This window comes from Chlorocebus sabaeus, chromosome 5 (assembly GCF_047675955.1).
Source record: "Chlorocebus sabaeus isolate Y175 chromosome 5, mChlSab1.0.hap1, whole genome shotgun sequence".
NCBI classification, from domain to species: domain Eukaryota; kingdom Metazoa; phylum Chordata; class Mammalia; order Primates; family Cercopithecidae; genus Chlorocebus; species Chlorocebus sabaeus.
This window is the reverse complement of record NC_132908.1, coordinates 47,985,672-48,011,251: the sequence shown is the minus strand read 5'-3', so window position 1 is coordinate 48,011,251 and position 25,580 is coordinate 47,985,672. Positions and strand designations below refer to the sequence as shown.

The following is a 25,580-nucleotide window of genomic DNA, read 5'->3' as shown; positions in this document are numbered from 1 at the left end:
GGCACTTTGCCAGAATAATTTCTTGGTTGCTAAATCCATCATACAATTTTGGAGTAATGTTTCCTGTGACCCTGTTTTCTATTTCATTTTTTTCAAGTAATATTTTTCTAATGTATTCCCCAAAATATTGGTCCATAATACATTTGGAAAAAAAAAAAAAAGAAAACCAATTGGTCTTTCACCACAACCGATCCACAGCATACCAAAAGAATCGTCCAATGGTGAGTTATGTCCGTTTGGGTGTTCTGTGTCATGTTGGTCCAGCTTCAGACCTTGAATTCCCCCTGGATATGTCTGCCACGGGGGGCTTTGGCCTTTACTCTCACCACAGACAGGGCATCTAATTGTGAGACTAGATTAGTACCCGACAGCCAAAGGTCTTTTCATCTCCAGGCAGAATAACAGAAGGAGTTACTACTACTCAGAAACACAAGGAAAACTTGATGCGCTCTCCAGAGTCAATGTAGGTGGCTCAGTGCCAGCCCCATCCTGTCCCCACCCTAGCTTTGTTCCCAGATCAAAACACAACCAGGCCCCCGAGAACTTTTAGGGTTCAAATGCTTAAATATGACAGTGGCAATTTTCCTTTTCCCTTTAAATTCTTTATGTACAATGACCATTTTCAAATAGTTTGGGAAATGAGAAACTTAACTTTTCAATTTTATCAAGGTATTGTGGAAATACACTGAACAGCACATTGGACAAATGGACAATTTGATCAGTTCCTCTGCCTCCTGGACTCAAGCAATCCTCCCATCTCAGCCTCCCAAGTAGCTGGGACTAAAGGGGCACGCTACCCTGCTTGGCTGATTTTTAAATTTTTTGTAGAGATAGGGTCTCACTACGTTGCCCAGGCTGGTCTCAAACTCCTGGGCTCAAGCGATCTGCCTGCCTCGGCTTCCCAAAGTGCTGGGATTATAGGCATGAGCCACCATGCCAGGCTTGATCAGTTTTGAAATAGGTATATAACTGTAAAACCATAAGTACAATCAAGATAACGAACATTTCTATCACCCTGCAGAATTGCCCTGTGCCCCTTGACAATCTCTCCCTCCCTCCCCTTCCACTCCAGGCAACCACGAAACCACTAATTTGCTTTCTGCCCCTATGGGTTCATTTGCATTTTCTGGGAATTTTACAGAAATGGAATTACACTGTGTGTACTCTCTCGCTGCTGGCTTCTGTTACTAAGCATAATACTTTTCAGATTTATCTACATCATTGCAAGTATCAGCACTTCATTCCTTTTATATTGCTGAGTAGTACTCCACTGAATAAAACTGTTTCTATGCCATTGCAAAAACCAGTTTTGAAAAACGAAATTTAACTTTTTTAATCCTCCTGAAAGTATAATAACAAGGAAAAAGGAGGAAAAAGGAAAATAAAAAAGGAGCCCCCTTCTCTGCCCTCATTCCCACCTCAGGATCTTTGTACTTGTTCTGTTCTTGGCCTGGAATATTTCCCAAATCTTGGCACAGTTCATACCTTCTCATCATTCACATCTCAATGCTGTGGTCACTTCCTCAGAGGCCTTCCAAGATCACCATTATATCCTAGATGCCTGTAATATTGACTGCTATATAGTAGGTGCTCAATAAATATTGGTTAAGTCAAAGCATAAGAGAGTAAATGAATGGATGCATGAAAAGGTGAAAGAGCACTATGGAATGAACAATAGTTTTAAAAGTTATAAAATAGTTTCTTTTGCAAAATCTCAGAACTCTCTAATAGAGTAAAGAAATCTGGTAGGCCACCCACTAACGTGCGCTTGCTTATGGATTGGTGCAGGGATCTAGACCAAACCCAGCAGCTGTGACATGAAAATCTATTTAACATGATGGTGAGCAAGTCAGCCTTGGTGATCCCCACCACACTGGCTGGCTCCGGTGCTCCTACAAATCATCTGAAATGCTAAATCATGTTTAAATCCCTCTGATTATGACCACTGGGGACTCTGAAGGACACTCACATGTAATTTACATACTGCCAAGCTCCTAAGGGCCTCTAAATAAAGCCCCCGAGGGCTCCCAAGCACTATTTTTGAGGAGAAGGACATGGAGCGACAGATTACATAGGGTCTGCTACCCCAACACCAGGAAGAAAAGAAACCTCACCCTCCAGTTGCTGGGACATCTGCAAATGTCTTAAACTACATTTGCTGTCAGAGGCTTCCCAGGGAAGCCGTGATTACATTGAAAACTGTACACAGATGCTACTGTCTCTCTCATTTTACACAACTCCACTGGTAACAGGTATTTTTGCTCAGATTTTCATTCCTTTTCCAGATTCTGACCATAAAAAGTGTTTTAATCTGAAAGCACACGGGAGTGGGTTTCACAAGGGCACTGTGCCTTCTGCCTGCAAATGTTAAATTACATTTGGTGACAACATGGCTATCATGCTGATAATGAGTTGGTCCATGCAGCACCTATTGCAGGGTCTGAATGCAGATCCAGGAGACACACACCTTTAAGGGCAGGACAGGGTGATGGGAGGAGTTTCCATTCCAACTCTTAGATTTGGCTACAGATTGCTCTATTGTAATAAACATGACTAATTTTTACAATCTGACAAAATGGGAAGTAAAATTGCCAGAAAAGTGAGGCCTATGAGACCGTAAGTGGTTTAAACCTTACAGGTTCCTACTCCCCCCCACTCCGCCCAAAAAAACGGCACTTGTTTGTTTTTCTTTTTTTTCTTTTTCTGCACAATTCAGAAAACTACACAATTTTTTGTTTTAAGTGAACCAAATAAAACAACCAAGTGAATACAGGCTGGCACCTGAGCAAAAGGCCACTTACATGTCCACTGGTGCTTCTAAACATTCTAGAAGCATGAAGACGGTCTGTCCCTGGCCCAGGCGACCCATAGGCACAAGGATGCTTTGGCTCATGCACAACTTGCTCTATTCTCAAATTTCTCTACTAGCCAGAACCACCCGTTCGAATCTTAGAAATTACCTGAGATCAAGCAATGCTTTTATTCCTTCCACTACACTGTTCCCTTCACCCCCAACACTGAGCCAGGCAATAACACGCTCTCAGCAAATAACATTTGATTAATTGCTTGTAAGTAAGGAAAATATATCCCATGCCTAGCACGTACCTCTGTGACATGAATGAATAAATGGATGGGTGAATACAGAATGATGTCTTAACCATAGGATATCACTTGATTCTCACAACCACCTTGAGAAGTAATAACAAGAATTGTTCACACCTATAATGTGCTCATTATATGCTGGCCACTATTCTAAATTCTTCATACATATTAACTCTTTTAACCCTCCAGAACTCTGTGAAATATGAATGATAATTACCTTCATTTAACAGACCAAGAAACTGTTGGAGACATATAGAGGTCACACTGCTGGTAGGAGGCAAAGTCAAATCCTTGTTAGATGCTCTTAAGCACTATGCTTCTTTTCCCTTGGCTACATTTTAAGATGCAGAAAACGGAGGTTAATTTTTTGTTTTTTTTTTGTTTTTTTTTTTGGAGACAGAGTGCAGTGGCGCAATCTCAGCTCACTGCAATCTCCGCCTCCTGGGTCCAAGTGATTCTCCTGCCTCAGCTTCCCGAGTAGCTGGGACTATAGGCGCCCGCCACCACACCCAGGCTTTTTGTATTTTTAGTAGAGACGGGTTTCACCGTGTTAGCCAGGATGGTCTTGATCTCCTGACCTCGTGATCCGCCTGCCTCGGCCTCCCAAAGTGGCGATCTTAATTTGAACAAGGCTCCCGGATCTGCAGAGGCAAGCCCAGGGCTTTGTTCCCTGGCCAGTGTTAAATGGCAGAGCCGGAATGCGCACCTAAATAACCTGACTGTGAGTCTGCACGCTCAACTCCCAAGTAGCACATGTGGAATCAAGCAAGTTCACTGCAAATACGTGAGATCCGTAGAGGAGAGATTGTCCAGGGGGTGGAGATGATAGGCACTGGGTTATTCAGCACTGTTCTCCCAAACGGAAGGTGCTGTGGGGTCCAGGAAAGAAAGAGGAAACAAAAACAAACCTGGAAAATGTGGGCTGCACCCCAGTTCTCTTGAAATCATTTTGCTTTGATTGGAGAAGGAGGAATGTGCTGGCATCTTCCCTTGTTTAGTTCCCAGGCATCCATTACAGCCTGAGCAAAGTCCACAGCAAGGCCTGGGCCCAGTTCTCAGCAAAAGTTACATGCATTACACCCTGAGCAAAGTTCTGGGTGAATCTTCTCCAGGGTTGGAATTTACTACAAAACATGTCAAAGAGTCTTGGGGAAGTGAGGAAACCCAGGATGAAAGAGGCAAGGCCAGGACAGAAGGAGAATTTATAAACATGAAGAGGAAGAAAAGATTGGAGCTAGTTGCTAACATTAGTGTGTGGGTTTGGGATTATGGCTTCAGGGATAATTGCTTCTGTTTTGAGAAGGCATAAGAAAACAGGGAGACACGGGTTTGGGGTTGGGAAATGTTGGTCTCTTAAATGTAAAACTCTATGTTAAACTGGACGTTGAGTTGGAGAGAACAATATTGTTAATGTGGCTGAAGACACAAAGATAAAAATTCAAAGAAAGAAATTATAGTGCAATGATTAAGAACGTTTAGTCAATCCGGGAAAAGGGGAAGAGGGAGAAGACTGGACTATACACCCCCCCCCCCCCCGCCCCACAGCCTTTTTTTTTTTTTTTTACCCCTTCCTTACTGACTGCACATATGGAGCTGAAAAGTAAAGAATGTGGGTTTGTACTGAAAAGGTTGCACAGGATTGATGAATTGAAGTTCATTGTGGGGACAGGGTAAAGCTACAAATGTGATTCAAATTGCAGCCCCAAGAAGCACCTCTCCCCATCAGGGAAAAACCAAAAAAGATCTTTGCTCAAAAGTCAGTAGCAAGAAACCCTGAGAAATATTTCCTATGAAAGTCATCGCTCAGCTGAGACTTGTGGAGTTTGTAAATTATCAACAATGTGAGTGACAGGCAGACCTTGCTCACAGCCAAGTGTCAGGACCCCAGAACAGACCTTGCCGTTTCATTTCCACCAAACAGAAACCAAAAGGTGCTTTTACCCGCATGAAAACTGAGGAAGAGCAAGGGTTCACTGCACACAACTTTTTTTTGTAAAAATTAAGATGCACATCTCTGAGAATTTTTCTATTCTTTAACAATGGAAGTTCTGCTGAAAAAGTGGCAGCGTACAATTTTTTAAAATAAAACTTTGTTGCAAGAGATGTGCTAAGTTAGTTCATCCAGGAGTGCCATAGGGAGGTCATTTGAGGGGATCTCCTTTATGAATGAAAGTGAGTTTCCTGGCAGACTACCAGTCTCTTCCAAATGCACACGCTCTGAGAACAGGACTCCACAGATGTCACACCTATTTCCGACAGAAGACACAGGAACTAACCACTATGCGCTGGATCCTAACTAAGGTCCTACTCGAGCTGGCAGATGGGAATCTGTGTGCCCTGCTGGGCTTCCTGAACATCCTACTACTAGGTTCTAAGAATTAGCTACACTCTATTACATGGTGATGATTTTTTTTTTTTTTTCGCGCTCAGAAAACCGCAAGGGGATTTAACCAAAAGGAAAGGTTTTCTTTTTCTAAATTCGATTAGCCTTTTCCACTTTCTCTACATCGGGACATTTCCTCTGGGAGGAATTTCATACCCAGAGGCCCCTTGGCGAGGCACTGTTGCATGCGGGGCGCAGTGAATTTAAGTGCAAGACGCTCAAATATGGACGGAAAGTCAAAATCTCAAGCACTTGCAGTAGCTAGCGAAGTCGATTTCTAAATACTGGTGTAGGGACTGCCCTCCAAGCGGAGAAAGCGAACTTTGCCGCCGGCAGACAGTACGGGACTCTTGGCTGGGGCGCGCGCGGGTGGTTACCAAGCCCACCCTCCGCTTGCCACAGCTGAATTTCCCGCCTGAGCCGGCGCCAGGGCTCCCGGTCACTAGTGCTGCACCCGGCGCCCGTCTGGAGATAGCCCTTGGTGGTGGACGGCGGGAGTCCCCCAAAAAACGTGTGTTTTGCTGCTGGGATTGAACTGCTGGAGAGCGAGTGCGCCGAGGGCGCACAGCGTAGACTTGGCCAGGGGCGGGGTACCCACCCGAGCCTGCTCCAGACCTCGGGTTCGAAGCCGCTCCAGTGTTCTAAGAGAGGTTAGGATTGAGTGACAGCAGTTCAATGGAAAGGAGTTTCTGAAACTCCCGGGGAAGCGAAGTCCCGGGGTTTGGAAAAATAACCGAATCTATGGAGGGCTTTCCAAACTTGATCTTTTTTTTTTTTTCTGTCATTTTTTCCTGCTCTCCCCGCACCCTCCCCCCAACTCCAGCCCTAACTCCAACCCCAAACCCAACCCCAACCCTAGTAAAGAGCCCTAAGGGCTAGAGGGTACAAGCCACCTCAACCCTTCCTCCTTTTCCCTCTGCCCCCGCAAACTTTCAAACAAGGAAAATACAAATAAACCCCAGGTGGTTAATGCGGGTGCATTCAGGAACCCCCCCCCTCACACACACACACACACACAGCTGGCCACCCGCTCTGTCCCACCCACCTCCGGGCAGGGGAGGGACTGGGAACCTGATCTCCGGGCTCCTGCCCCGAACGTTTCCCCATCAATAATGTTGATACCATCGTTGTGCCTCCTCCCCCGCCCCCGGGGCGCCGCTGCCGCCTTTTCGCCGCTTTTTGCCTGGCTTAAGAAAACGAAACTTCCACTACTGCCCTCCTAGCCTCGGCCGGGGGCCAGCGGGGCCTTGAGTTGGGGACTGAGGAAGCAGGGGTGAAGGCACAGCGCTTGGAGGCGTCCTCCATTTCTGTGGTAGGGTGGCCAAGCAGCGTCAGCGAAACGGAAAAGAGGGTCTGGGGCCCAGTCAAGGCCTCATCCCAGGCCCCATCCCAGACCCGAGGTCAGATCGGGCCAAAATAAGATACTTTTGAGGGTAGAAGAACCAGGCCTTAGAATGCGCGAACCTTGACTCCCCCCTCTTTACCCTTCCTAGGACCAGAGGTTGAGCGAAGAAGCCTGGAAACCCCAGGACTGGGACCCCAGTTGTGGCCTGCGGCCTTGGGGCACAGACCTTCGGCCACGCCAACCCACCAAGGACACTCTAGGACTTGGGAAAACTGAGGGGACGTATTAGTAGGAACGGGCATCAATCCCCCAAGATGGGAGTTTGCAAAACTCGCCAAGCGCCTCCCCGAGGTGCGGTTCCTCTCCGCCCGCGAGGTCGCGACCCCAGCGCAGCTGCCGCCTCACTTCGGGCTATCCCCATTCGCTACTGCGGATCAGCCCCTAAGTACCAGGCCCTCTCGAGGAACCTGCAAGTCCAAACTTCGCTACCCGGATTCCCCAGTAGTCCCCCCGCACCCCACCTCCACCCAGGGCTAGGAAGGTGCGACCGCACATAGAGCGCGCAGGGCTCTAGGGTGAGCAGGGCGTATAGAGGGACTCCAGCAGTGGCACCTCACTCCCGCTCGCCGTCTACTTTCGACACGCACAAAAATAAAGATTAGCCCCCACTCTGCCTCCGTTTTTATTGATGTAAGTATTTCTTTGCATCGCGGCACGCGGAGCCTCGCCAGCGCCCTGACACTGCGGCGCCCGCACCAGCGAACCACGGAACTTGGGACCGAGACAATGGCCCGTAATTGATGTATTGCCATCAACAATAAAGACCAATTCTCCTCTCCCCGCCATTCCGACCATCCCCCTCCTCCCATCCCCCCCTTCTCCACCTCCCATCTCCTCTCCCGGGGCCACCGAGGGAAAGAAAACAAACAAGAAATTAGCAGGGGACGCCGAGCGCAGAGCGAAACGCCCGCCTCTACGCCGTCGAGGACGCAAAAAAACGAAAAAAGTTATTAAAGTTTGGATCCCCCAATTTATTCGTCTCTGCTCGCCCATTTTTAATTAAACAACGCGAAGCTGCTTTTTGCATGTTCATTTCGTTTGGTTGTTTGTTGTGGTGTATTTTGCGGGGGAGGGAAGGGTTTTTTTCCTCCACTTAATCTTAAATCACACGTAGACCAAGTAACAAACACATGTGAAGCCATTCCCGGGAGCTTCCTGCTGCGCACGCGGCGCGCACTAGGAGAAAAGCTTTCCGGGACCGCCAGCTCCGCTAGGTTCCTGACTGCATGCGGTGCCCGGGAGGCCCGGACTTTCAAGAAGCCAAGATTGTTACGAGAAGGATGCAGGCGGCTCCAAACACGGGCACAGTCCGGGAAAGGAGTGTGCAAGTGCACACAAACGCGTTCGTGTACCTGGGAGAGTGTGGGCTGGTGGGTGTGCAAGGACCCCTGTTTGTGGGATAGGGGGCGGGTGCGGGATTTACACGTGCTCCGGTACACGTTCCCCGGGGTCTGGGAGAAGCGAGCTGCTCACACCCCAGGAGCGCGCAGATCCATCTTTGCCGAGGGATCTCTTTAAATATTCAGTGAGAAATAATGGCATTTGAAGCACCACCTATGGAAACATTATTATCTTCATTCTTCAACATCAGCCCCACTGATAGCTTCGTTTGTCTTTTTATCAAAATCTACTGTACCCATCAGGACCTGGGGAGAAAGGGAGAGCGAGGCGGAGAGGGTGTGAATGTGTGTGTTAGGGAGTGAGCGAGGGCAGAAGAGAAGAAAGTAAGAGAAAAGGTGGAAAACGGACGATCAGGGAGAAAGAAGGGAGAAGTTATACCAATAAAAAAATAATAAAGTCAGCAGATGAAAAATAAACATTCACCAGCACACACATTTACACCTTAAATATAAAAGATTTAAGAAGCTAAGAGAAAGGGAAGGGTCCTTTACGGGAGCGCAGTACGGGTCCAGAGTACCCGAAGTCGGCTCGTGAGACTGGTGCCCACTTCGCGCGAACCGACCGTGTCACCAGCTAGACTGAAGGGCGCTCGCAAATTGGGGCGTCCTTATGAGCTCTCTCCTTTCCTGATCGCGAGATAGGGCAGGGATTGTGTATCTGCACCCCCCTCCTCCCCCATTACTCAGCCGAAGTTTAGTTTAGTTCTTCGGGCGCAGGACTTCGAGAACCTTGGAGCGAGGAGACCCAGAGGCGCGAGGGGAAAGAGCTAGGCTGAGCCGCGTACCGAGTCTCAGGTTCGCGGGCGCCTGAGCCCGGCAGAGGGATCGGGCTCCCGGCTCTGGGCCCTGGGGTGCGGGTAGGGAGGTTGCATCTCAGCTTCGGGGAGATGGTGATAGAGCGAAAAGTTTGGGCGAAGCGCTCGGCAAGTGCCCGAAAAGTGGAGGCGAGCTTCCGCGCCGCCAGGCAGCCTCGGACAGAACACCTTCCCACCGCCAACCCCCAACCCAGTTTCCCGGCTCTGGGCCACCACCTCGTCCCCGAAGGCTGGGGCGCAGCCCCCTCCCCAGGGCGGGGTGCCCAGGGGTCCCGGGGACTGGCCCAGTCCAGTGCCCAGTCCGGCCGGGCCGTGCCTCTCCAGGCCGGGGCGGGCTGCTGCGCTCAGGGTGAGCGGCAGCCCCTCCCCTCCCCCCGGCCGGAGCTGAACTCGCAGCCCAGGCCGGTCCCCGCTCTCCGCCCGCCCGGGGCTCTGCGGCGCCACCGCTGCCGCCGCCTCCCCGCGGAGTGACGCGCCCTGCAGCCAACCGGGGCAGCCGGGGGGGAGGTCCGGGAGGGGTCCTGGGCGGAGCCGGGCCGCCCCCTTATCCCACGGGCTCAGGGCTGCTTCTCCCGAAAACTTCAGCCCTAATTGTCCTGGGAATGTCCGAGGTAGAGAAAGGGAGCGAGGGAGCAAGCAAGAGGCTGGAGGATCAGGGCCCCTGGCGGGGAGGGGATGGGGTGGCGGGAGAACTGCCCCTCCCCCCGGCCACAAACCCATCAGGTTCCCAAACCTTTCCTGGATCCTCTTCTCCGCGCCCCCGCGAGCCCGGGATCCAGGGGATGGAGAACTCGGGGCTGAGGAGCGCCGAGCCAGGCGGGAGGGAGGCCGAGCCGTGGGCGGGAGGCGGACCGGCGTGGGGCTGGCTCTTCCCCACTCGCTTATTTTTTTTTTTAATGGGGGTGGGGGTGGGCTGCTTTCTGGTAGCTCTTAAAGAAACGAAGAAACACTCACGAAATGGGACGCCCTCCCCCCAAATCCCGCCGCGGGACTCCCTCCCCCCGCGGGCCGGCGCGCCTCGCGCCCGAGTTGGGAAGTTCGCAGCGCGCAGCCAGCCTGAGTCCCCAGCCCCCGCCGCCCGGCCCCACCCCCCACCCAGGGCGGCTCAATTCCGGGGAGGGCATGCTAATTTGGGTCGGCCCAGCCCGGGATAGGGGGGCGAAGGAGGGAGGGGAGAGGGAGAGGAGAGAGAGAGCGGGGGGCGCCGGCCGGGGCGCCGGGCCCGCAGTGGAGAGGAGGCCGGCCCCCGGCGGCCTGGCCGCGGAGTCCCCGGCGGTCGCAAAGAGGGTTAACCCAGAGTCGGGCGGCGCGGCGTGCAGAGCCAGCCCCGCGGCCGGCTTATTGGGCCAGCGCGCGGAGAGACAGGGGTCTGCAGCAAATCACGAACTAATTGATTAAGGCGAGCGGGTTTGAATAGCGCTGGCCCGGTGCCAATCGCCTTTCAAAGAGCCCCTCTATGATTAATCGCAATGCATTATTGATAATCATAATTATAGCAGGACACATGCGCGCTGCGCCCGGGGCCGGGGAGCCGGGGAGGGGGCGGGCGGGCCGGCGGGCGGGGGGAGCCGCCGCCGCCGCCGCCGCTCGATTTCCGTAATTTTGAGAAGATTTTTTTTTAGTAATTTTTTATTCTGCCCCAGCTGATGTTTGAGCCAGCATGTCGCGGAGGAAGCAAGCGAAGCCTCAACATTTCCAATCCGACCCCGAAGTGGCCTCGCTCCCCCGGCGAGATGGTGAGTGCTCCGGCCCGCGCCGTGGACACACACACATACACACACTCACATTCACGCACACTCGGACCCACGCACACGCGGCTGGCCCCCGCGCCCCCTACCTCGCCGCCGCCGCGGCCCCGATTGCTTCTTCCACTCGGCGTAATTTTTTTTTTTCTTTTTAATTTTCAATATGCCTTTGCTGGGCTTTCCCCCGCTGCCCCGGCGAAAGCGAGCACATCTCCCGGCAGGATCTTTCCGGAGTTGTTGGGTCCTCCCGGGGGAAGGAGGGCGGGCATGCCGGCCTGGCTTCTCCGTCCCGGCTTTTCCGGGGATCCCAGCCACCGCCGGGACCCGGGAGCCCCATGAGGCGTGGGTGCGGGTGGAGGTCGTCCTCGCCGGACCGCAAGGGGCCCCTGGCGCTCCCCGCGCCGAGCCCCGGGGCCCCCGGCCCGGCCTCCGCCTCCCGGCCCTGCTGCCAGCGGGAAGGAAGTTTACTTCGGGCTCTGGGCTGAACTCCGAGCGTGGGGTAGCTCGCTGCACCCCCCTCCCCGCCCCACGCGCACACTCCCCCTCGGCCCGCGCTAGAGCGGGGTGCCTTTGGAGGTTCAGAGCTGCAAGAAGATGGGGACTGGTGTCGGGGCGCCAGCGCCTGACCCGCTGGGGTCGCGGCCAGGGTGGAGAGTGCCGCTGGCCGCCAGTTGTTCCGGAGACGGTGCAAACGGACGGGGGAAGTGTCGTGGTCTGGCTCGCAAAGTTTATCTCCGCATCTCTTCCCCCAACAATTGCACCCTCTGCCCCCCAAAATCTTTACGGTCGGTATGCGCCCTCTGCGGATCGAGGTGCTCCCTACTTCCAGGGGAGTCGGGGAAGAAGTCGTAGGATAGTTTTTCAGGTTTGCGGGTGACCAGCCAGAGTGGAATCCCCCCTGAAACAGAGGCACTCGCTTTCTCCGATGGAGGCGACAACTGTGGGTCCCGAAGGGGCTGAACAAGTCCAGAACAAAGTTTGTGTGTGGGAGCTCTGGCAAAGAGTGGAAGATATCCGGGCAGGGAGTTGGGGTACAGAAGGAGGACACCTGGAATCCCTCCTTGCTCCTAAAGGTGTTTCACTGTACCGGCCTCAAAGCTCCCAGGCCTAGCGCCCGAGGCGATGCAGCGGCGCCCGGACTCGGGTCCCCGGGTCGTCCCGGCTCGATGCTGGCCTCTCCGCTGCGGGAGGACGGACAAGGAGCAACCTCGGCGGGTTTTCAGCGGCTCTGGATGCCGCTCGGGATGCCCACGTCCTAGGCGGCATTTTGGGGTGTGGAGGAAGGAGCTGGGCCCCGACAGAGCTCCGAAGCGTGCCCCTGATCGGCACCTCAGCCCACTAAGCTGCGGCCGCCCGGGCCCCCAGGTCCCCGGCTCGTTTCCCAGAGGCCTGCCTCTCGGTAGAGCTGGGGCACAGTGAAGCGAAGGGACCCCCGCTCCCTTTACCCCTGCTGTCGGGAAAGGGGAGTCCTGACTTGGGGTTCCTGTAAAAAAAAAGGGGGGACTTGAAATCAATTAAGAAAATGCTTTACAATAACCCTCCTCCTGACCCCCAGTATTTCCTCAAGCTTGAATCCTTACCCATGGCCTCTGCGATTTCTCAGTCTGCTGAAAAGAGCCCCTGAACCCCGCTTTCTACCCCAAGCGAAAGCAAGCACGCGGGGTAGATCGAGGTGAGATGACCCAAGGCCGCAGCAGCTGCGTCGAGTATTTTTCCGGGTTTTCTCAGCTTAGTTTCTTCTGCTTCCCGCACCCACACCCATCTTTCCTAAAGTTTCTGGTGAGACCTTTTGCACCGGAAAACTGTTCAAGTTAACAGTTTGTACACAAAAAAAGCAAACTAGAGATAAGAGAACATTTTCTAGTGTGTTTTGTACGTTTGTACTGGTTTTCTACATTTTCAAAAAAAAAAAAGTCTCGGCCTTCTAGGAGAAATGATGCGTGCTAGATCTTTGCCTTTCGCCTTCTGTATCAGGAATTTTTAATAGTTAAGTCTTCTCATAAAGCAATAGTATAAAAGGAGTTCACTACCTGTTACCATTATTCTTTATTAGTACTAATTTTTTCAGTTTAGTTTATTTGAACTTTGAGGTAAGTTAGTTAACTCCGTCAAGTTTCCTTTCTTTCTCTTTTCTCTCCTTCTTTTGATTTATCTTCCTTTCTTTTTTCTTCCCAAAAGCTGGTACATTGTCCTAAAGAAGCGGTAAACTGTTAGGGGCTCCCTAGGAAACACCCCCTCCCAGCCTTCTTTCCTCACCTCTCCCCACCCCCTCCTCTTTTTCTTCAGTAGTAATGGTTTTAGGTTATGACTGTTTTTACATGGTTGAACAATAAGTTTGGGAGAAGTTGCCTAGAGGGTAGATTTTGTAATAGGGTTTCAGGATTTAGTGTGTTGTAATAATATTAGTACACAAGTAATCCTCCCCCAGCGCTGGACATACAGGAGGGCCTAACATACTCCAGTTCTTTTTATTTGGAAGTAGTTCTGAGATAAATGGCATTGAAAGTTCATGACATAACTCAAGGTTACCTTTTAAAAGTCACCTTTTCTGCAGTGAGTTCAGCAATCTCATTCTTCTCCCCACATATAACCCCTACTTCTAGGAGTAGCTGGATTTTCTGTTTGGTTTTGTTTTTTACGTAAAGAAATATTGTTACATTTTTAGATGGCAAGCCCCTTTTCAAACATTCTGATTACTTTTTCTTATGTCTTGAGATGGTCTTTGAAATATGACAAAGGAAATATGAAACATACCAAATTAAATCTAGTTCATGCACTTCTTGTTTACCAGCACCTCTAATTGTATGACTTCTACCCAGAGTGAGACCTAGAAAAGTTTGTAGACCCAAGTTACAGGAGCCCTGAAGAAGCGGCTCCCAAAGCTGAAAGCAGTTAGGGCTGCTTGTGTTGTGTGTCTTGCCTGTGTGTGTTTGAGTGTGTGTGTGCTTACAGAGAAAACCCAGACCATGCTAAGAAGCCACACAGACAGCTTCATCTGAAGCAAGTGCAAACAAAAAACAAACACAAAAACCAAAACAAAAAAAAGAAACCGAGTATTTGGTCTATTTCAGGATGCTGGTATTTTATTTTACTTTAGTGTGCAGCTGCTATGCCAGAAACACTCTAAACTTGGTAATTTTTCTGCTTCTTATGAAACCAAGATTATGGCAAATATGACTTATCTCCTCAATGATATGCAACAAGTCTTGAATTACTTGCAGAAATATGACTGCTACTGGAAAGATTGTTTATCAAGTAAATAATTCTGAGGAAAGGGAATATTAGAATCTAATGATTTTATTTGTGGGTTCTTTACTATAAATTGGGATTTCAGTTGTGTGTTGTATGTGTGCGGGTTGGGGTTCTTCCTTTGGTGGCGTTTTTAAGATTCCTGTAATTTCTACATGGATGGCCCATTTAGACTCCATTCATTTATTTAAAAAGTATTTTGGTGCTCAGTTTTTTCAAGGAAAAGATAATATGGGAAGAATGAAACACCACGAATTGCAGCTAAAACACTAACAATCATATGAAGTATCATAAAAATTCCTCTTATTTATATTAATAATGAAATTCTATTATTTACCAAAGTAATTTGCTCATTTTGAGCAGCTTCATAGCAACACATTGATCTCTGGGCCCCAAAGGTTAGCGAGAACTATAATTAATTGCTTTTTTAAAAAATACCAACACCTGCAAGATAAGGCAGTTGGAAGGAATTCATGTTTAATCAGAGCTGTTTTAAGTTTGTCATGATGGAAGATTCTGAATGAGAAAATGCAAACCGGTTTTTTGTGATTTGCTTCAGGCCGCACATACTTCGTAAAATGTTAAAAAACAAACACACAAACGAGCAAAGTCTAGATAGGCATGAGGGTACTATGTGTGAAAGTGAATATGTGATACTGAATGTTTTGTAGTTTATTTTACATCAAGTTTCCCCTAGAGTTCATTGGCACAAGTGCCAATGTATAGATTCTTCTTTGGGGGCTCTGTTTCTTTTCTTTATACTTTTGGAGGTAGCAAGTTGTCTTTACCAACAGAAACTTTTAGAAGGTAGAACTCCACATTTTTGTGGTGGAGATCTTACTGGGACAGAAATAGGCAGACTAGTTAAGTTTTTGAAATTGTCAAAAGCCAAACTCTGTGTAGGAACCAGAACAAATTCCTTCTGCAACCTCAGCTAGGTTTTTCTGAGACACTTCTTGGTGCAGATAGCACCAGAATATTCCAAAAATATTCTTAGATTATTAAAACTGAAGTAGTTTGGCGAAAGAGGTGGAAAGTTAACCGAAGAACTAACACTCCTCCCCGCAAAAAAGAAAAAAGTCTGTGTGCCAGGCTTTAGAAAACCTAGATGTGTCAAGCTGTTTTAACCTTTGCTAGCCTCCTCCCATGCAAAGGTGACAAGGTCCAGATCATAATATGTCCTTCAGTATCTTCCCAGTGACCCCCAAATTGAATCCTGCTAGTCACTTAGCAGGAAGTTAGTAGTTTATTTTAGTTTCACCTTATCAGCTTGACTTCTTTTCCTAACCTTATTCCCCTGTCACCCTCAGATGCCAGACCCCCAAAGGGGAAGATTGACAGGTAGTTCCCATAGCTCAGTTTTACCCTCAAACAACAGGGATTTAGTTTCTTGTGCCTTTGCCAATGTTTATGTAGTCAAAGTTTAGAGCTTGCCTTAAGGAGTCTCTTTTTTACGCGTCACTGCAATAGGAAAGCCACAAAGAAGTTTTTGAACAAACCCTTGCAACTGGAACCCCATCTAGTGTTCAGTTTGATTCATCCATGGGAAAGACACTTCCCCCTTTCATTTATTGTGTACATTAGGTGGGCTTGGATCACTATTTTAAAAGCAATGCCTCGTCCATGTTATTTTTTCAGAGATTTCACTTGTATTCTTCCACTAGAGAATACGCTAATCCCGGTCAGAACAGTGAGTGAACTTGGAGGGTACCAGGAAATTTGTCATTTAGTGGCATATCACATCGAGGAAACTTTAGACATCACAGAAAATATGCACAGCATATGTCGTAGTGTTTAAAATTTCTTTGGAATCTTAAGTTGGACATTTGGATTCAGACTTTTCCCAGGTTGGTGCAGAAAAAAAAAAAAAAAAAAGATAAAAGACCAATCAATCAAATATGTTTGTGATAAGAAAAGGAACAGGCTGTTAAAATTAAGGACTCCAAAACCACTGTCATGAGCAATTCTATTAAGAAATGTAAATGCAATTTTAACATCATGGGAAGTACAGTGAAGTGTCTTTCTGAAGAGCTCCAAAAAAGAAAACTAAATCTGGTAGAGTAAGGTGGTTGTGTTTGTGTTTTGTTTTGTTTTTTTCCTTTCCTGGCTGGCTAAACCTTTCTGTGTGGGGCATAGTTTTATTTTTATTTTCTCAGTAGACAGATATGGTAGAACACTTGAATTTTCTGCTTCCAATTCTGCAGTTTGGTTCAGAGGATGAAAAACTGACAGATTTGAATTAGGCACCAAGTACCTAAATAGTACAACAGGAACTAAAGCATCTAGGATTTTAATATAAATTTGGTGGAGGTATAAGATCACTCTTCCCCTCCCCCTACCAAAAGGCCCAGAAAATTCCAAATATCTGTTTGTGTGTACATACTTAGAAAACCACTGCTTCTTAAATTTTGGTATCTGACTAGGGTTGCTTACAAAATTAATCTGCATGCAAAATCCATAGAAAAGGAACAGGAATGTTATTTTCACCATAGTACAAGGAACAAGGCAACTGTATTTACTATAATGGGGTCACCAGTTGCAATCCTGTGTAACAGATTACTGAGAGAGATACAAGATAGCAGACAATCAGAAAAATGAATTAGAACTGTTCGTATGTGTGTGCGTGTGTGTGTGTGTGTGTGTGTGAGAGAGAGAGAGAGAATGTGTGTGTGCGTGTGTATCTTACTACAACTTAAAATATTCCCTTTGGTAAAGAGTCCAACTAGTCCTCATGTTTTGTCTTTTTTTTTTTTTTTTAAATAAAAGACTGTTTCCTTGGAGTTTTGTTCCGAATGCAGATAGATTTAAAGTTAAGAATTATTACAGTGTAGCGACACCTGCTTTTGAAATAAATCAAAATAGATACCAGTATTTTGGGGGCATGGGGGTGTTCATAAACATCAGGAAATTAAATTAGTTCACTCTACAGTGAGATCAAATGTCAGCTTATTAAAAATGTTGTGAAAACCTAAGCTAAAATATGGGTAACTTTTTAACACATCTCTTAAAAGCAGGCAGGCATTTATTTTTAAACATCTATATTTTCCATCCAGTTAGCACAATCCTAAATATAAAAAGGTTCAGGTTGAAAAACTTGAAAATTCTCAAGTGAGTCTTGAGGCAGCACAAATGCAGAATTCGAGTGCAGGAAAGTAATAATCAGCTAAATCCTATAGAGTAACCTGCCTTTTACTTTCTCTATTTATTATGAGAATATCAGATGTTTGCAAGTTATAAAGAATTAAAATCTCTTTTAATCGTGAGCACAGATGTGCTAAATATTTGAAGCAACTACATTGTAATGTGTACAATTGATGAAGTCAGTTTTCTGATTTCCCTTGCTAGTTATTTAGTTCTGAATCTGTCATTATTTGTCTAAGCCCAGCTGACCAAGCAAAACTGTGTTTTAAAGTGGCTTTATGTTTTGATAAATGTGAGCTGGTTGAAAAGTATTTTCCACTGAATGCAGAGCTTAATAGAACATGCTGACATAATAGTTTTAATGCATTTTGTTGAAAATGTGTGAACAAACAGAATAGCTTTTGTTCCTTCATAATTGGCTGTAAAAGTAGATGGAAACATAACCATTACATATGGAAATGTGCAAAGAGAAAGAAATAACATTTCTGTTGAATATATTAGGAATTGCATTTCCTAGTTTAAAATAAGCATCTGAAATGGATGCATCATTTAAAATTGGTTGTCAAAATAAGAAGCTTTAAAGAGAATTTTTTGTCACATTATTTTTGTCCCAAGTTAAGCAACATAACTTTAGCAAATTTCATCTAATATTTTGTTTATATGATTTTAAGGCAAGAGGAGAAGCAGAAAGTGCTTAAAACAGCACCTTCCATGTGCATAGGAATCCAGTGCCAATTAGGATGATTAAACATTAAATTAAAACCAAATCATTATTGGTATTTTCTGCTACAACTAAGATTTGTTTGGTGGTGTTAATGCATTTTGCACTATACCCTTGTGGAGATTAAAAGATGGGTATTAGGAAAGCTGGCTTGTTAAGTATAACTTAGCTACTCAAATAACACTCCCAGTGAATAAAGTGTGCGTATATTTGGCATACTTCACCAGGGATTCTAATCAACTTCGGCATCACTCAAGGCAAATAGAGTTAAGGAATTTCCAGAAGTTAGTATTTAGGTATTAATTTTATTTTCTGGAATGCAAAACTAGTCAAGTTTTTAAAAATATTTACTACAAAAAGGCAAACAGCTGACACTTTCCAATGGACTTTAAGTTTACTGAAAAAAAAGCAGCATTTTGATTTTACATTTATTCATATCTGCAATTACTTTGTTTTATGCAAGTTTTCTGGGAGATTCAATTTGGACGTCATGGAAACTACCTATTATCTGATTCAGTTCTGCAGAAAAGCATGCAGGGAGGTAATCCTTGAATTAAACAGTTTTTTTTTTTTTTTTTTTCCACAGCTTTCTTAGATGACCACACACCATTTGTACAACAGAAGTTGGTGTTCCCCATGCTGGGCAAACAATGGGAAGCCATCCTGTCTTTGAATAGGATGTTAGCTTGGAGTTAGAGATTTTTCTGTTTAATTTACAAATGGATCTTAGTGAGAAGACATCTGAGCAACCAATGGAAACAAACATGAAATAAAGGGATTTTTATAATAAAAGGTTCAGGACAATCTGTTAAACAATTGCTAACAGTTAAGAGCAAACTGTTTTTAAAGGCATTCAGACAAGGAGAGCTGCAAAGCATTTCAAACTCTAAACCAAGAATTATTTCTTAGGAGATGGGAGCACTTTTCAACTGCACATCCTTCTTGAAGTTGATGTTTAATCAGAAATGTAAATCTTGTGCCAGATTTTATAGACATAGAGAGCACTTTTGATGAAATATTTAGAGGCATAATGTTGCCATTCGGAGCATAGTGGCATATATTCTTTGATTAGTGGAATGGTAGCCAGAGTTACATCTTTAATTTTAAAAATAAACATGCCAGGGAGTGATATATAGGTGCCAGGCAAGCCTTGTAACGGATTATGATCATTGTGTTTCTCTTCATTGTGTGTGTTGCCGTTCCTTTTGTGTTCAAGTGAGTTTTGAGGAGCGGTCTGGAGGATTTGTTACTGATGTGACTAAAGTGTGTTTGTCACGGATCAGACTTAGCGCAGGTTCGAGGTAGGGGCTTGAGGTGATTTTCAAGTTGTCAGTCTACAGCTTGATGATATGCATTTTTTTTCCCCCTTGTCAACAACTGATTGGAACCTGAATGACTACAAATTAGTTTAGTGACAGAACAAACTGTCACAGATATCTTTGAGTCGGTTGAAAATGAATAAGGTTGACAGAAACTCAAGAGCCTAATAAGTCCTCAGAATGGTTTGTGGACCCTCTCCGGACAAGTAGACAATAAGGTGTATAAAAGATTGGAAATCAATATTTTGCTATGGAATTTCATCGTGCACCAGTGTTTCCCATTTGTAGTATTTTGTATTTTGATGAATTATCTGAAGGCCACGACTCTCTGAGATACCGGATGGATAGAATTCCTCCATACCCTTAAAAATTAATTATGGATGTTCTTAGGTAATATTGATTGGTTTTCAGGGGCTACAGTTTTGAGTTTTGCAGGTAAAAAACCATTGATTAGCCTTTTTTTTTTTTTTTTTTTTTTTTTTTTAAGTCATAGGTGACTGTGTGTCCTGGCCCCTTTACTAACCCTGCACCTTTTTGACCTTTGTAGGAGACACAGAAAAGGGTCAACCGAGTCGCCCTACTAAGAGCAAGGATGCCCACGTCTGTGGCCGGTGCTGTGCCGAGTTCTTCGAATTATCAGATCTTCTGCTCCACAAGAAGAACTGTACTAAAAATCAATTAGTTTTAATCGTAAATGAAAATCCAGCCTCCCCACCCGAAACCTTCTCCCCCAGCCCCCCTCCCGATAATCCTGATGAACAAATGAGTGACACAGTTAACAAAACAGATCAAGCGGACTGCAGCGACCTTTCAGAACACAACGGACTTGACAGGGAAGAGTCCATGGAGGTGGAGGCCCCGGTTGCTAACAAAAGCGGCAGCGGCCCTTCCAGCGGCAGCCACAGCAGTACCGCCCCCAGCAGCAGCAGCAGCAGCAGCAGCAGCAGCAGCGGCTCCTCCACAGGTACCTCAGCGATCACAACCTCTCTACCTCAACTCGGGGACCTGACAACACTGGGCAACTTCTCCGTGATCAACAGCAACGTCATCATCGAGAACCTCCAGAGCACCAAGGTGGCGGTGGCCCAGTTCTCCCAGGAAGCGAGGTGCGGCGGGGCCTCTGGGGGCAAGCTGGCCGTCCCAGCCCTCATGGAACAGCTCCTAGCTCTGCAGCAGCAGCAGATCCACCAGCTGCAATTGATCGAACAGATTCGTCACCAAATATTGCTGTTGGCTTCTCAGAACGCAGACTTGCCAACATCTTCTAGTCCTTCTCAAGGTACTTTACGAACATCTGCCAACCCCTTGTCCACGCTAAGTTCCCATTTATCTCAGCAGCTGGCAGCAGCAGCTGGATTGGCACAGAGCCTCGCCAGCCAATCTGCCAGCATTAGTGGTGTGAAACAGCTACCCCCAATCCAGCTACCTCAGAGCAGTTCTGGCAACACCATCATTCCATCCAACAGCGGCTCTTCTCCCAGTATGAACATATTGGCAGCGGCAGTTACCACCCCGTCCTCTGAAAAAGTGGCTTCAAGTGCTGGGGCCTCCCATGTCAGCAACCCAGCGGTCTCATCATCGTCCTCACCAGCTTTTGCAATAAGCAGTTTATTAAGTCCTGCGTCTAATCCACTTCTACCTCAGCCAGCCCCCGCTAACTCGGTTTTCCCCAGCCCTTTGCCCAACATCGGAACAACTGCAGAGGATTTAAACTCCTTGTCTGCCTTGGCCCAGCAAAGAAAAAGCAAGCCACCAAATGTCACTGCCTTTGAAGCGAAAAGTACTTCCGATGAGGCATTCTTCAAACACAAGTGCAGGTTCTGCGCGAAGGTCTTTGGGAGTGACAGTGCCTTGCAGATCCACTTGCGTTCCCATACCGGAGAGAGGCCGTTCAAGTGCAACATCTGCGGGAACAGGTTCTCCACCAAGGGGAATCTGAAAGTCCACTTTCAGCGCCACAAAGAGAAATACCCTCATATCCAGATGAACCCCTATCCTGTGCCTGAGCATTTGGACAATATCCCCACGAGTACTGGCATCCCATACGGCATGTCCATCCCTCCAGAGAAGCCAGTCACCAGCTGGCTAGACACCAAACCAGTCCTGCCTACTCTGACCACTTCAGTCGGCCTGCCGTTGCCCCCGACCCTCCCAAGCCTCATACCCTTCATCAAGACAGAAGAGCCAGCCCCCATCCCCATCAGCCATTCTGCCACCAGCCCCCCAGGCTCAGTCAAAAGTGACTCTGGGGGCCCTGAGCCGGCCACGAGAAACCTAGGTGGGCTCCCAGAGGAAGCCGAAGGGTCCACTCTGCCACCCTCCGGTGGCAAAAGCGAAGAGAGTGGCATGGTCACCAACTCAGTCCCAACGGCGAGCAGTAGCGCCCTGAGCTCCCCAGCGGCAGACTGCGGCCCCGTGGGCAGTGCCACCACTTTCACTAACCCTTTGTTGCCGCTCATGTCTGAGCAGTTCAAGGCCAAGTTTCCTTTTGGGGGACTCCTGGACTCAGCCCAGGCATCAGAGACGTCTAAGCTTCAGCAACTGGTAGAAAACATTGACAAGAAGGCCACTGACCCCAATGAGTGCATCATCTGCCACCGGGTTCTCAGCTGCCAGAGCGCCTTGAAAATGCACTACAGGACACACACTGGGGAGAGGCCCTTTAAGTGTAAGATCTGTGGCCGGGCTTTCACCACGAAAGGGAATCTTAAAACCCACTACAGTGTCCATCGTGCTATGCCCCCGCTCAGAGTCCAGCATTCCTGCCCCATCTGCCAGAAGAAGTTCACGAACGCTGTGGTCCTGCAGCAGCACATCCGAATGCATATGGGAGGCCAGATCCCCAACACCCCAGTCCCCGACAGCTACCCTGAGTCCATGGAGTCCGACACAGGTTCTTTCGATGAGAAAAATTTTGATGACCTAGACAACTTCTCCGATGACAACATGGAAGACTGTCCTGAGGGCAGCATCCCCGATACACCTAAGTCTGCAGACGCCTCCCAAGACAGCTTATCCTCTTCGCCTTTGCCCCTCGAGATGTCAAGCATCGCTGCTTTGGAAAATCAGATGAAGATGATCAATGCTGGCCTGGCAGAGCAGCTGCAGGCCAGCCTGAAGTCAGTGGAGAATGGGTCGGTCGAGGGGGATGTCCTGACCAATGATTCATCCTCAGTGGGTGGTGACATGGAGAGCCAAAGTGCTGGCAGCCCAGCCATCTCAGAGTCTACCTCTTCCATGCAGGCTCTGTCCCCGTCCAACAGCACCCAGGAGTTCCACAAGTCACCCAGCGTTGAGGAGAAACCACAGAGAGCGGTCCCAAGTGAGTTTGCCAATGGTTTGTCTCCCACCCCAGTGAACGGTGGGGCTTTGGATTTGACATCTAGTCACGCAGAGAAAATCATCAAAGAAGATTCGTTGGGGATCCTCTTCCCTTTTAGAGACCGGGGTAAATTTAAAAACACTGCTTGTGACATTTGTGGCAAAACATTTGCTTGTCAGAGTGCCTTGGACATTCACTATAGAAGTCATACCAAAGAGAGACCATTTATTTGCACAGTTTGCAATCGTGGCTTTTCCACAAAGGGTAATTTGAAGCAGCACATGTTGACACATCAGATGCGAGATCTGCCATCCCAGCTCTTTGAGCCCAGTTCCAACCTTGGCCCCAATCAGAACTCGGCGGTGATTCCCGCCAACTCGTTGTCATCTCTCATCAAAACAGAGGTCAACGGCTTCGTGCATATTTCTCCTCAGGACAGTAAGGACACCCCCACCAGTCACGTCCCGTCTGGGCCTCTGTCTTCCTCTGCCACATCTCCAGTTCTGCTCCCTGCTCTGCCCAGGAGAACTCCCAAGCAGCACTACTGCAACACGTGTGGCAAAACCTTTTCCTCGTCGAGTGCCCTGCAGATTCACGAGAGAACTCACACTGGAGAGAAACCCTTTGCTTGCACTATTTGTGGAAGAGCTTTCACGACTAAAGGCAATCTTAAGGTATCTTGCTCTGTCTGCACCATACCCACTCCATCAACCCTGTCCCACTGCCATTGATTATCTATAGTGCATGCCCCCAGAGTCATCAGCCCAGATATTCAGGGAGAGAGCTCTTGCAAGGGAACCTGCTGCACATGGTTGATGGGGGAGAAACGAGGGTGCCTGGGAGGGTCAGGATCGTGGCAGGGACAAGGGCAAGCTGCAGCTCACTGAATGTCAGTGCACATTGAATAATTTGGTACCTAAGCGAAGGAGCGGCCTCTGTGTTGTCTTGCTAAGTGCACCAAATGAATTGCTTTACCTACCAAGGAAGACAGCCTGGCGTTGCCATGGGATATTGATTAAAGACCTCCATGTGGCCTGTGTGCTGACCGTATCACTTAATAATTAGGGCTCTCGGCGTTTGCATCTATTTTTCATAACTACGCAGTCCAGCATGGTTTGTTTGTCTAAAAACAATAACGTCACTGCTCTGCTAATGGGCATTACGATAATTGATTATACAGCATTTCCTACTGATATGTGTTGGAAATAAAGCAAATATGCTTAAGTTCTAGAGCAACAGTTGAGTGCTCTTAGTATGTACATTTTTGTGTTGACAGAGTATTTCTCTGGAGATTGCTTCCAGTACTGTGAGATGAATAATTACTTTCTGGCTTTTCTCTCCACACGCAGGCCCTCCAATGGCCAGTCAGAGAGGGATACCTTCTTCCCATCTGAAAAGGACATTTATAGGGTAAAGGGTGTCAGATACAATACTTACCATTGCAATGAGAGTGGACATAACAATTCTAACCCTGAAAGGAGCTCTCCGCCACTGCCTGGCTTGCTTGAGGCCATTATAAGCTAAATATGGGTAATAAAAAAAGAGTAAGGAAGGCATCCTTTCCCAGGAAGAGGGGAGACAGCCCAGGGCTGCAGAGAGTGAGCACATTATTACTAGACAGGAGGAATGCATGGTTCCTGTTGCCTTCACTGTCTGTCACATGATGAGAATAGGCATTTAGGCCACTTGCTTTGTGGACATTTGGGATATGAGTTGAGACAGATTCAACTATTAAGCTTCTCTCCCCCTCCTCTTTCCCCCCCCCCTTCTCTCTCTGTCTGCCTGCCCTCCCCATATCTCAGGTACACATGGGCACTCACATGTGGAATAGCACCCCTGCACGACGGGGTCGGCGGCTGTCTGTGGATGGCCCCATGACATTTCTAGGAGGCAATCCCGTCAAGTTCCCAGAAATGTTCCAGAAGGATTTGGCGGCAAGATCAGGAAGTGGGGATCCTTCCAGCTTCTGGAATCAGTATGCAGCAGCGCTCTCCAACGGGCTGGCGATGAAGGCCAACGAGATCTCCGTCATTCAGAATGGTGGCATCCCTCCAATTCCTGGAAGCCTCGGCAGTGGGAACAGCTCACCTATTAGTGGGCTGACAGGAAACCTGGAGAGGCTCCAGAACTCAGAGCCCAATGCTCCCCTGGCCGGCCTGGAGAAAATGGCAAGCAGTGAGAACGGAACCAACTTCCGCTTCACCCGCTTTGTGGAGGACAGCAAGGAGATCGTCACGAGTTAAAGCAGCTCGGGCTGGAGACATAGCATTCATTCCTGTTCAGAACGCGACCTGTGGTGGCCTCCTACTCCTTGCCCTCCCCCCCATCCCGCCCCTTCCTTCATGTTCCCCAGATCTATGAACTACAACATTATGAAGACATTCTTTTGTACCTTGTTCAACTTTAGAGTTCTAAGAAAGCTTATTTATTAGTGATATAACCTTGCTTTGCAAACAGAATGCAAGCGTTAACTTTGGTCTTCTGTATTTTGGACTAAATACTAATTGACTAGAGTGCTGTAAACTTGCTGTAACATTTATGGCAATTGCAAGTTGCCCTGCTAGGCAGTTGTAATCTGGCATTAACTTATTTTCTATATCCAGTTTAATATGAATCTGGTGTTGATGCAATGCCTCAGTGATGCATTAGATCTCTAATAAAGTCTGTATATACATGTACACTTTGATCCTGCTGGAAAATTTTATCAGCAAACACATTGTCTAATCTTTCAAAACAGATTTAAGGAAAAGACTTAAAGTACAGACTGAACAGTGTGGGTCTTTGAAAGGTTTGGTTTTTTGATTTTTATTCTAAAATTCAACCTTTTTTTTTTTGTAGATTTAACCATTTCCATTTTGAACTGCTATTTGTGTCGTGCTTTTTACTTGAGTCGTCTTCAATGTTAATAAGTTTCTGTACAGTAATAAGCACGCAGAATTCTTTAGAGAAAAAGAAAACAAGTGTTGTTTTGGTAGTTG

At 47.5% G+C, this 25,580-nt stretch overlaps 1 protein-coding gene across 1 annotated transcript; it reads left to right on the top strand.

Moving 5' to 3' along the window:
- Positions 1-10,656: 10,656 nt before the first annotated feature.
- Positions 10,657-25,280, top strand: SALL1 (spalt like transcription factor 1). Its single transcript, XM_007993015.3, has 3 exons — positions 10,657-10,841; positions 19,828-23,276; positions 24,405-25,280. Exons 1-3 carry the CDS (start codon positions 10,766-10,768, stop codon positions 24,843-24,845), a joined length of 3,966 nt encoding a protein of 1,321 aa, XP_007991206.3. The 5' UTR covers positions 10,657-10,765; the 3' UTR covers positions 24,846-25,280.
- The last annotated feature ends 300 nt before the right edge of the window (positions 25,281-25,580 follow it).